Source organism: Staurois parvus, unplaced genomic scaffold (genome assembly GCF_062004578.1).
Source record: "Staurois parvus isolate SC_StPar_1 unplaced genomic scaffold, SC_StPar_1.0 ptg000829l, whole genome shotgun sequence".
Lineage (NCBI taxonomy): Eukaryota > Metazoa > Chordata > Amphibia > Anura > Ranidae > Staurois > Staurois parvus.
The window spans coordinates 1,358,169-1,371,001 of record NW_028318625.1 but is presented as its reverse complement, the minus strand read 5'-3'; the positions used below and the strand labels follow the sequence as shown (position 1 = coordinate 1,371,001).

At 40.6% G+C, this 12,833-nt stretch overlaps 1 protein-coding gene across 1 annotated transcript in view; it reads right to left on the bottom strand.

Annotated features, from left to right (window-relative positions):
- TERT (telomerase reverse transcriptase) overlaps positions 1 to 12,833 on the bottom strand; it is a 192,456-nt gene that overhangs the window by 132,835 nt on the left and 46,788 nt on the right. Inside the window, exon 6 of the mRNA XM_089655257.1 lies at positions 2,838 to 2,999. Coding sequence (XP_089511383.1) covers positions 2,838 to 2,999 — 162 coding nt within the window. The remainder of the gene's footprint in view (positions 1 to 2,837; positions 3,000 to 12,833) is intronic.

Below are 12,833 nucleotides of genomic sequence, written 5' to 3'. Positions count from 1 at the left end.
TGGTCCACTGTGCTTCATTAAGTCCAGGGTCAACGCAGTCGTCTACCAGGAGATTTTGGAGCACTTCATGCTTCCTTCCACAGACAAGCTTTATGGGGATGCTGACTTTTCCAGCAGGACTTGGCACCTGCCCACACTGCCAAAAGCACCAAAACCTGGTTCAATGACCATGGGATTACTGTGCTTGATTGGCCAGCAAACTCGCCTGACCTGGGCATTGCCGAGAGAAAGACGAGAGACGTGAGACCGAACAATGCAGAAGAGCTGAAGGCCGCTATTGAAGCATCCTGGTTTTCCATAACACCTCAGCAGTGCCACAGGCTGATAGCTTCCATGCCACGCCGCATTGAGGCAGTAATTGCTGCAAAAGGGGCACAAACCAAGTACTGAGTACATATGCATGCTCTTTACTTTTCAGAGGTCCGATATTGTTCTATGTACAATCCTTGTTTTATTGATTGCATGTAATATTCTCATTTTCTGAGATTGTGAATTTGGGGTTTTCATGAGCTGTAAGCCATAATCACAATTATGACAAATCACGGCTTGAACTATCTTGCTTTGCATGTAATGAGTCTCATATATTAGCTTCACTTTTTAAGTTGCATTACTGAAATAAATGAACTTTTGTACGATATTCTAATTTTTCGAGTTTCACGTGTATTATAAAAGTCTAAAGTTGGAAGATATTGTATTTCAGTCACTGACACCAGTATTGAGGGTTATTACTGCGGACACCGACATCGCTGCTGGGTGTTATAATTGCAGACACTGACACCAATATTGGGGGTTATTGCTGCAGAATATACTTTATAGTACCACAAAATATTTCTTTTTTTGATTGAAATTTTGGAGAAGGATTGGGGCTTATGCTCAAACCCAATGGCCACTGTCTACAAAGGGTGCAAAAAATGATTCATTAACCCAAACAGCAATGGAACGCACCAGGGTTGTCCCGTCCCCACTAAATTTTAGTGTCATTGGAATAATTCCTAAGCACTATTAGTGCAAATGCTGCTATAACTGGCTTTGATACAGGCAAAATCATTCATAAGATCACAGCATATGAAAATGACCTTATTTTCTTTATTTCACCTCCTCAAACCACTCTACCCATAATTTTACGGGAACTCGCTCAATGTCTCAAAAGCTGTGAGCGCATACAACAGAATTTTCCTTTCCGATAGTCCTCCTCTCATATCAAATATTTGGGTACTTAGATCCCGGCAAACTTGAAACATTATTGAACTTAATTTTTGCCCCCTGTCTAAAAAGATCAAATTGGTTCCCCAAAACTGTAATAAAAAGGTATTCACCTGGTTCGTGTGAAATAGCATTCTGAAAATGAATGTCCTCCCTTGTATATTATATCTGCTGCAGACTTCACAAATCAACCTTCGAAAGGGCTGTCTGAAAAATCTACAAACCCACTTTTTAGATTACCTATGGGGTGGAAAAGCCTGGAATAACTTGATCTGTCTGTTCACCTGATGAGACGTCTAGACTGGTGTACCCAGAAGGATTGTAAATCCTAGCTAGACCTTGAACAAGCTTCACATTCCCTCCTTCTTGAGGCCCTGGCCTGGGTGACACTGCCAGCAACCTTAAAAAAACAACTGATCACATCCCATCCTCTAATAGGGTCCACCACTAAAGTTATTAAAACAATTTTCAAGACAACCTCTCTTTTCCCACACTCTAGTCCACTTCTGCCCATTATCAGCTCACCTCAATTTCCACAGTGTTTTCAAATCACTTTTCCTATTAGGATAAACCAATGACTAATGCCAAAATCAAAGCCTCCTTTAACCTTGGTCTAGATTTTATGCATTGCTTACAATTTGGATCTTTCCTTAGGTCACTACCATCCACATACCAAACTATTTGGGTGCTTACATCATTCGAAAAACTCTGTAAGGAGGTGGTTCTTATTAGATACGCTTTATCGCAATTGTATTCCATGTTACTCTCTGGGAAACGTCAAAAAGGCCCTAGCAGAAATATGAAAGACTGTATCAGGGCATTTACATGTCATTGTGGAACCCTGGTCAGGCATGCCACTCATTCATGCTAGAACAATGCAATGTCATATTTTATGCTTGATACATACTGTATTGCTTGGTTCATTTGTTTATGCACCATAATGCTATTTCATACTTTATGTGCTGAAAATGTTTGCCCTGTTGCTAGCAGAATTAAAAGAAAAAAAAAAAAAAAAAAGAGAAAACACCTTGTTTCATCTAGCAGGCACTCTTAATTTCTTGATGTATTTTGTTGGCATATATTGCCCCTTCCTCAGGAGATTTAGGGAGAATATCTATGCATACTAATGCATAGATCTATGCACTTTATGCATAGATATCCTACCTAAATCTCTTGAAAAAGTGGCAATATATGCCTACCAAAATGTGCGGAGAAAGATTTTTCTCACTGTCTGCATTAAAGACCTTGAGACTTCTGTGTGATGTAAAATTTTGAGTGGTAAAATATTGCAGGAGAGCAGAATTTACATAAGTGGCAGAATCGATTAATGTTATGTGTATTGTTTGTACATGTCAGCCTGCAGCACAAACTTTTAAAATATTTTTTTTGTGCAAGTAAAGTAAATATATAGATTCTATTTAAAATGCCTATATTGGCAACTGTTGAAGTCCAATATTATTTAACCGCTATTATTTTTGGTGAAAGGGATGGTGATACTTACTCTAAGGGTTTCGATACCCCTTTTTAATTTTAGTCTAGTATCATTGCGCCCCTCTGTCAATTATCTGAGTTTGGTTGCCTGCACTTGACCTGACAATCTAAGAACACAGTAAAACAAAAAAAATTATTTTTACATGTTGTCTGAATGATTTTCTTATCTGGCCATTTGAATCTATCCATAGCTTGGCATAGCGTCGTATGCAGTATTGCTCTTCAACGTCCGGATTTATAACTTTCGTGATCACTTCATTAAGCTTTGAATGGGGAATCGTTTCATAGGCTCCTTTCACATCTGTCTGAAATCAGAAGAAAACACACTATTTTAGGGCTGGCATTACAATAAAACAAACATTCTATAAAGCAGGTGTAATGAATTAAAATTCATGGAGGTCCAGTCAGTAAAAGATTCTTCCAACAGAGGTCAGGATCACATTTGTGCCATTCTTCGGATCCTTCACATCACAATCCCCATCTCCACTTCATATCTCTTTGGCTGGAGAACAGTCATGAAATTGAACATATTCCCGACCCACAGAAAAATGTGCTGTACTTCATCAGATGTGCGGGGGTGCCATTAATTCTTAAATGCACCCCCACAAATTGCCACCTATGGCACATTTTCACACACACCAAGCAGCTTTGTGCAGCGCAATTGTTTTATCATTATATCTTTTATTACATTTTTCATTAAAAAAAAAAAAAAAAAAAAAAAAAAAAAAAATCAGCAATATACCATTTTCATCCAAAACACAACAATTTCACCTAAATTTCCCATCCTAACCTCCCCTCTCCACCCCTCTCACCAACCCCCCTACACCTTACCCCAGTCCATTTTACTCTTTCCATCTCTTTTCAACAATCCAGTTCATGTCTATACCCTTTCTTCTCCATCATCTCTTCCCTCTCTTACTATTCTCTTTCCCTCCAACCTTTCTTTTCCATTTTCCTACTACAGTATTACAAAACGTTCCCTTTGGTTCTCCTACCACAGATCAGATCACTGAACCTCTCACTACTTCCATATATTTTCCAGATGCCTTGAAGTCATACCATCTTCCCCATTCCCTTCCAAACTTTTCCATTTTACCTTTGTCTATATGGTATAACTCCTCCATTTTATTTATATATTCAACCCTATTTAACCAATCCTTTACTGTTGGAGGCTCCTGTACCTGCCAAAATTTGGGAATAAGCCCTTTAGCCGCACTGATTAGATGATATAATACACTATTATATTGTTTCACCGGTACTTCTGACCTATAAAATAATCACACACACAGGTCCTTCTGTATAGTTATCCCTAGTATCTCTTGTATAAATTGGATTAGATCTTGCCAAAACCCCTGTATTTTTGGACACTCCATTTATGTGCCATTGTTCCCTTGGTTCCACATCCTCTCCAACAAAGCGGTGAGACTTCTACTCGTTGTCTATGTGCAACACTTGATGTAAAATACCATCTCGTTAATTTATAATGAATTTCTACCATGTTCATCACCCCATGTGTTAATTTAACGTCCCTAGCGGTCTGATCATGTCAATATTTCTGTGCTCAAAGCGGTACATTTTTTTTTTTGCATGGAAATGTCGTTTTTTTTATTGTAGGCTTGTCATTTTTAGGAATAACTCACTGAAATCTGTCCAAACAAGAGTCTAGTAAACATCCCGGATATGATAAAATTTGAAAACACGAAATAAATTATATAATAAATCATAAAAAACACATTTAATTCAATAATACATTTAAACCAAAAACACTGAAATTTGAAATAGAGCGCCAAGTTTGCACATCACCGAGCTTAGTCGCAAAATCATTTTCAGTGTCTGATGACGAATTTCCCCACGAATCATCACTCAATTCTGCAAGTGGTTCTAATTTACCATCGCTGGTTTCTAGCTGGTCTAAAACCTCTTGACCTAAAGGGATGCTTTTTGGGTGCCATGGACGTTTCTCAGTTTCAAGGCAGAAAGAACAGCAAAAATGCAGGCAGGGCACAGGACAAAACGTATGTGAAATGGTTTGATACAGTAATGTTATACCATCAGATTTTAGTGTATTTAGCGAATGTCACTTTTTAATATTTTTACAATTTCCCGCTGGTTCCGTCCCCGTACGACCTGATGCTCGCAGGGATCGGAATCTGGAAGACGGATGCCGGCATCGGCCGGAGGAGATGGCCGGGGACGCTGCAGGGGGGACATCGCGGGAGCGAAGGACAAGGAAAATGGGAGCATGTCCTCCGCCATCCTCCATGGTTAAGGCAACTTCGAAACAAAACGTCTTAACTGACAATATCTCAGTTCATCTAATGCCATAAATATCTTTTTTACCTTTTAAATCTTGAAAATGCACAACTTCCCCTTAACTATTAAAATTACCCAACCGTCAATCTACAACTTTAAACCATATCCCCGAAATATCTTTCCCTGGCGGGAAAAAAAAATCAGTTCCCACCCGGGGAATTAACAGTGAATTATGCTTCCAGTCCATTTGTTTGTGTAATCTATCCCATACTCTAAACACCTCCTGTGTCAGCGTACTACTAGACTCATCCATAATACGAAACTTTTGTGGTATCCAACTAATCCTCTCTAATCGTGTGTTACGTAAAGTGCTTTCTATTTTAACCCAACTCTTCCCCTGTGAATTATGTCCAGTCTACAGTTCATGAAAGTATCACCGCAATGTAATAATTCTTAATATCGGACAAATTTAATCCTCCTTTTTCTCTTTCTTATTACACAGAAGTTCATACCCAATTCTCGGTTTCTTATTAGCCCATATATATTTAAGTATTAATTTTGTTTTTATCAAAGAAGGATCTTGGGATATGGACTGGGAGCATGTGGAATTTATATAAGATTTTTGGGACTATCACCATCTTAACCAGATTTATGCAAAGAATCGAAGGGACCCTTCCCCTTGAGAGTCTTCTAAGCTCCTCCTTTATTTAGTTTATTAATGGGATATAGTTTACCCGGTATATATATTTTATAGGAGTCAACTTTACTCCTAGGTAACCTAATTCTTTCTCCCTCCATGAGAATGGGAAGTCCTTTTATAGAGACTACGTCATCATTGATATTCAAGATCTCCGATTTTAATGGGATTTATTTTCAAGTTTGAAAGCTCTCCATACTCTATTAGTAATCTCATTAAGTTGGGAAGCATTAACCCAGGTTTCACAATATAAAAAAGCAAATCATCAGCATATTCCACTACCTTATGCTCTATATCACCTATCTTGATTCCTCTAGTATCTATACTCTCTCACTGTCACTAGCAACGGTTCCAGGGATAAAACAAATAACAGGGATAAGGGGCATCCCTGTCTTGTACCATTGTACATCCTTAAAACCCCTGAGAGAGACCAATTTACCTTAACCGCCGCTGTCGGGCCATTGTAGAGGATCTTTATCCAACTCATCATTTTAGGCCCTATTCCCAAAACTTCCAGGGTATTCATCATGAACCCTCAGTCTACTCTGTCAAAAGCCTTTTCAGCGTCAACCAACAACACTATTGCTGGTAATTTTTCCCTCTTTGCCTTCTGCAAAAGAAGCAATGTTCTTAAACCATTATCCCTCCTATCCCTTCCTGGGACAAAGCCCACTTGATCTACATGTATGCATTCAGGCATGAGCTTTTTTTTTTACCTCATAGTAAGCACCTTCGTAAACAGTTTTGTATCTGAATTTAACCACTTCCCGACCGGCCGTTGTATATAAACGGCCGGACGGTGGCACTGCAGGGTCGGGTGGCCGTCTATAAACGGCCTCCCCGCACCCTGCTTGTGCGTGCTCCCTGGGAGCGCGCAGCACCGCGATCCGGTGCCCGCTGTGTCCTCCGGACATAGTGAAACACCGATCGTCGGACGGGACCTCTGTACGAGGTCCCGATCATGTGATCACTGATTGGCCAATCAGTGATCACATGCAAAGTAGTAAGCAAGATGTCACTTGTGACATCATTGCTTACTATGTGTGAAATCTGTGAATGATCACAGAGGTCACATGGTACAAGGCTATTCACAAAAGCCTTGTACCATGTGACAAGCTGTGACCAATCACAGCTCACTCTGTATTTCTCAATGAGTGCAGGAATGCACACAGAGAGAAAGAGAAATGATTGCTTTTACATCCTATATGGGTGTAAAAGCAATCAGTGTAAAAAAAAAAAAAAAAAAATCTTTATCACCCCTCACAAGTAGTACAGTGTCACCATGGTGACACTGTACTGCTAGGGTGACAGTATGTAAAAAAAAATAAATAAATAAAAAATAATATAAAAAAATAAAATAAAAATGTTTAAAAATTATAATTTTTGCTTATAAACTAATTTGGATTTTTTTTTTTTTTACTAAAAAGATAACGGAATAAATTTTGGCTAAGATTTATGATGAAATATTATTTATTTGCAAAATTTTATAAAAAAACACTTTTTTAAAAATGTTTTGGACATTTCATTTACATAGCAAAAAAAATACAAATCCCAGTGGTGAATAAATACCACCAAAATAAAGCTTTATCTGTCTAAAAAAAATGGTAAAAAATTCATTTGGGTACAGTGTTGCATGACCGCGCAATTGTCATTCAAAGTGTGATAGCGCTAAAAGCTGAAAATTGCCCTGGTCAGGAAGGGGGTAAAATTGTCCGGTCTGGAAGTGGTTAAGAGTGATATAAGTCTAAAGCTAGCACATTGTGAGCTATCCTTTCCTTGTTTTAGAATTATTATTGTATACGATTGCAGTTATTCTGCTCTTATTCCCATTCCCTTAGGCGTTCATATATGTACAAAATTTCAGGACCAATAGGTCTCTAAATTTCTTATAATACCCCATCATATACCCATCAGGCCTTGGGCTCTTCCCTCCTGCTGTATTCTTCAGGGCCCTATTAATTTCTTCCTGGGTTCTAAAGACACCAAATTGTCTTTTGAAATTTTTGGCAGCTCTGCTGCCTTTAGGTATTCCAGCCATTTCCACTTCTTTTCTTCCTCTAACGTTCGGGTTCTTAGATTTTACATCATACAGCCTACTATAGAATTTTTGGAATGTTTCAGCAATATCAGTAGACCAGTTCTCCTTTTTCATCCTTAATTTTTTCAATATAACTTTTTTTTTTTATTTCTTTTCCTTGAGTCTTTTCATCAGATATTTTCCTGGTCTGTTCCTCCACTGGTATCTTTCCTTTGAAACCCTATTGAAAATCCTCCTTGATTCCTGTTCCGATAGATCTTTTAACTCTTCTTTAAGTATGATCTTTGCATAAATCTCTGTGTCCCATCTCTTTTTATGTGCCTGTTCTAATCTATTTAGTTCCTCCGTCACCTACTTTATTTTTCTCTCATGATCTTACTTTTTTTGTTTGGTTCCTGCGGCTATCAGGATTCCCCTCATGTACGAGTTATGTGCTTCCCAAGTCATGGCCACAGAGAATTCCTTTAATTTTAATCTATCAGAAAAAACAGCTTGATTTCCTCCCTTAACCTACTCTCTATTTCAGGGTCCTGTCTCATTAAGTCTCCACATTGCCCTTTTGTTCCATTCCCCTCCCACCTTTAATCTCGCCGTGACAGAAGCATGATCCAAGATAGACATAACTTCTATATTAGTTTTAACCAATGAGTTCAATTGTCTATGCTCGACAAATATATAATCCAAACATGAGTACAATCTATGTGCCAAAGAGAAGGTATAGTCTCTCTCTAGGATGTTTCACCCTCCATGTATCCATTAAATGACTTTGATGTAACCTTTTTCAACATTCTTGTTTACCTCCTCCTCTCTGTGTGTTCGATGACATATCCATCCATGGATCAAGGCAAAAATTAAAGTCTCCTGCCAAGACCAGCATCCCCTTCTTAAACTCCATAATTTTCCCCAACACTCCAAACAGAAAGGCTTCTGGGTTTTGATTTGGGCAATAAATAATACACAAGATATGGCTTTGCCCCCACATTTTCCCTCTTAGACATAGGAACCGGCCCTCTGGGTCAACCAATCTCTCCACAACAAAACAACGTTTTTTGAGAACCCAATCGCTACTCCTTTAGCCCTCTTTATTGGTGAATCTGCATAATACCATGCTGGGTAGTACCTCGAGTATAATTTAATGTTCATATCATATGATAGATATGTCTCTTGTAAGAACACAATATCTGTGGAGAGTTAGTGAACTTCCCTAAGTATCTTATGTCTTTTAGTAGGGGAGTTTATACCTTTCACATTATATGTCATAAAATTAATCAGGCTCATAGCTACCTAGTATTTATTTTTTCTTTCTTGTTCATGGGAAAAACAGTATAGACTACCCATTTCATGTATCTTCCTCCCACCCCCCCCCCCCTCCCACCCACTCCAGCCCTTACCCAAATAACAAAAAAACCCTTGGCATACATATTGCCCTGGAATCCAACGTGGGATTCCCCCACTGGTGATTCTTTATTTGGGGTAACACTCTAAACATGGACGCCAACTACTTCCCCCCCGCTCTCAGCATGGGGTTTAAATATTTCCTATTTGGCCTCCCAACGCCTTACCATCTCTACTTATCATCCCTGAAGACCTGCTAGGAACACGGGGGACGGGGAGGAAGGAGACAATTCATCTCCCAAAACCCCCTATCCCTCTCCCACTGACCACTACCCCTCCCCCCAATTCAGTCTGTCTTCTCTTTTTATTCACTGGCTGCCACTTTTCTTTTTTTGACCTCTGATGTTCACGTTCATTTTAACACTCCAACCACCCCACAACTCCCACATTCTGCAGTTCTAATTTTTCACAAAAGTCACTAAGTTCTTCTGGGAATCTTATCCTTGCTGATTTCCCGTCTTTCCACACGATAAGACATGTTGGGAATCCCCAATTGTATTGAATTCTCTTTTCCCTCATCTGATTCAATAAGGGTTTCAACAATCTTCTTCTAGCTAATATCTCTGAGGCAATATCTGCAAAGACTTTGCTTTTCCAAATTTTATCTCTGGGGTCTCCCGCAAATTTTTCCATATTCTTTCTCTGTCTTCATAATGATGGAATCGGACAATAACATCTCTAGGGGTGTCTGATGTTACTCCAGGTGGGCGTCAATCTATGAATTCTCTCATTCTTCAAAGGGCCTATGACTGATCTACCCATCAATAGGGTAAACACCTTTTTTTATTCCCAGAGATCCTCTTCATATGAATCCTCTGGGAGGCCCCTAAATCTTAGATGATTTCTTCTCTATTTTCTCTGTCCTCCAATTTAAATAACGGCTTCCTCTGTTCCCATCTCCTCCAACTGCGTTTCCAGATAACATATCTGCTGAGCCTATGTCTCTTTTCACTCCTCCACTTCTTCCACCCTTAACATTTGCCCAAGATCCTTATGAATTACTGCCGTTTCATTGTTCATAGAAAGTTCCAGGCCTGCAAACATTTCCGCCATCTCTGTTTTTGTGAGAATTTTTGATTTTACTCCGTTTCGAGACATTTTGATCATTTACACCATCGTTTATAGGATTTATTAATCTAATTCCCTTCATGTATTCCAAATGACTGCTCACCATCATACTTTCTACTTTTTTCCTGAGGTTTCTCTGGACAATATCTCTCGTCTTTTTTCCTGTAATGGTATTTCTTTATTGTACTAGTATATGCGTTGGGTTGCAGGGTTTTTTTTCAACCCCCCCCCATTTAGTGGGTCTGTTCTTCATATTGGCTATGCTTCGCCGTAAATTTCCCACTCACTTTTCAAAATGCAATATACTCACATCTACGGAAGACCCATTGTCCTTGTTCTTCCACAATGACTTTTGCAGTCCTAAATAACATTTATAGCATAGACGCTATTAGCAGCACTACTTGACCCTGAGATACCCTGGCTCCTTGGTCTTCTGACCGCACAGCCACACTGTTCAGGTGTACAGTTACTGACAACAGAAGAAAATAGCAACTTGGGCTTCTGGATCTGGCTGTCTCTGTACGGTCTTCTATCCCAGTCAGGATCTCATACTTCTGTTTGCTGTGTCACCTGAGTCGTCTGAATGGGGGTCTGGGTGGGAGCGCCGGATGTCCTGTATCCTAAAGGCCTGTGTCCTCAGATTTTTCCTAACCTCTAGGTCTCCTGCGGTATGTCCCTCTTTTCAGGTTGTTGGGAGTATCCAGCCAGCTTAGCACATCTCCGCACAGACCGCCCCTCTTAGGGGCTTTCCTGCCTGGACGCCTCCTCTTTCCTTCTCAGCGCCTCCTGCACTTCAGGGAACACCGGCCGGCCCGGTCCCTCTGTGGACCAAGCCCCAGACTCAGCCCCTCCGCTGTTACTAGTAGCCACGCGGCCGACGTCACGGGGACACTGCTCAACACTGACCGGAGACTAGCTGCAGGGTCCGGCAGGATCACAGGGTGAGGTGTGGTTAGGTCAGGCCCCAGGCAGCCTCCTCATGGAGGGCGTTGGGAGCTCCTGCACCTAGCAGTCTCCCAGCGCCAAGTTTACATCACAGTTCCCTCCCTTTCACATCAAAATCCCTGTCTGCAATCCCCCCGAAATTACTGCCCTCAGGCCCCCCCTACATACATTAGAGTTCTGAGTCCCCCTTATAATTGTCTTTATCTCTCCCATAATTGTCCTCAGCCCCCCACATTACTGTTCTGTCCCCCCATCATTGTCTTAAGCAGCCTTACTTCACATTCCCCCCTCCCTCCAGTCTTACCTTACACAGGAAAGCAAGAGGCACAGGAAGTCTGGACAGAGGCTGGGAGTTGCAAGCTGGTGATTGGTTGCTAGGACCGACCTAGCAACCAATCAGCTGCCAGATAGCTAGGGAAGCAAACCCTCCATGCTGAGCTGTCTTTCCTCCCGTTGTAGGCTACAAGGATGACAGCAGTGATGGCGGCAGGGTGTAACAGGCTTCTAAATGGCAGGACTGCGGCGGTTCAGGCAGGAAAGCGAGTCGGTCCGTGTGCGGCCCACGGTCTGCCATTTAGTGATGCCTGCTGTAAAGGATTAAAAAAAATGGGAAACATTTGCATAGTTACAGTGGATATAAAAAGTCTACACACCCTGATGAAATGTCAGGTTTCTGTGATATAAAAAAAATTAGAGATAAATCATTTCAGAACTTTTTCCACCTTTAATGTAACCTATAAACTGTATCACTCAGTTGAACAACAAACTGAAATCTTTTAGGTGGAGGGAAGTAAACATAAAAAACACTAAAACAATATGGTTGCATAAGTGTGCACACCCTTAAACTAATACTTTGCTGAAATACCTTTTTATTTTACTACAACACTCAGTCTTTTTGGGTATGAGTATATAAGCATGGCACGCCTTGACCTGGCAATATTCGCCCCCTCTTCCTTGCAAAAACACTCCAAATCTGTCAGATTGCGAGGGCACAGCTCTCTTTAGATCACCCCACAGATTTTCGATGGGATTCAGGTCTGGGCTCTGGCTGGGCCATTCCAAAACTTTAATCTTCTTCTGTTGAAGCCATTCCTTTGTTGACTTGGATGTATGCTTTGGGTCATGGTCATGAAGCAGGTGATGTTCCTCTTCATGTTCAGCTTTCTAGCAGAAGCCTGAAGGTATTGTGCCAATATTGACTGGTATTTACAACTGTTTATATATTCCCTCTACCTTGACAAAGGCCCCAGTTCCAGCTGAAGAAAAAGAGCCTCAAAGCATGCTGCCACCACTACCATGCTTCACTGTGGGTATGGTGTTCTTTTGGTGATGTGCAGTGTTGTTTTTGCACCAAACATATCTTTTGGAATTCTGGCCAAAAAGTTCAACCTTGGTTTCATCAGACCACAATACATTTTCCCACACGCTTTTGGGAGACTTAAGATGTGTTTTTGCAAAATGTAACCCAGCTTGGATGTTTTTCTTCATAAGAAAAGGCTTCTGTCTTGCCACTCTGCACCATAGCCCAGACGTGAAGAATACAGGAAATTGTTGTCACATGTACCACACAGCCAGTACTTGCCAGATATTCCTGCAGCTCCTTTAATGTTGCTGTAGGCCTCTTGGCAGCCTCCCAGACCAGTTTTTGTCTCATCTTTTCATCAATTTTGGAGGGACGTCCAGTTCTTAGTAATATCACTGTTGCGCCATATTTTCTCCACTTGATGACTGTCTTGACTGTGT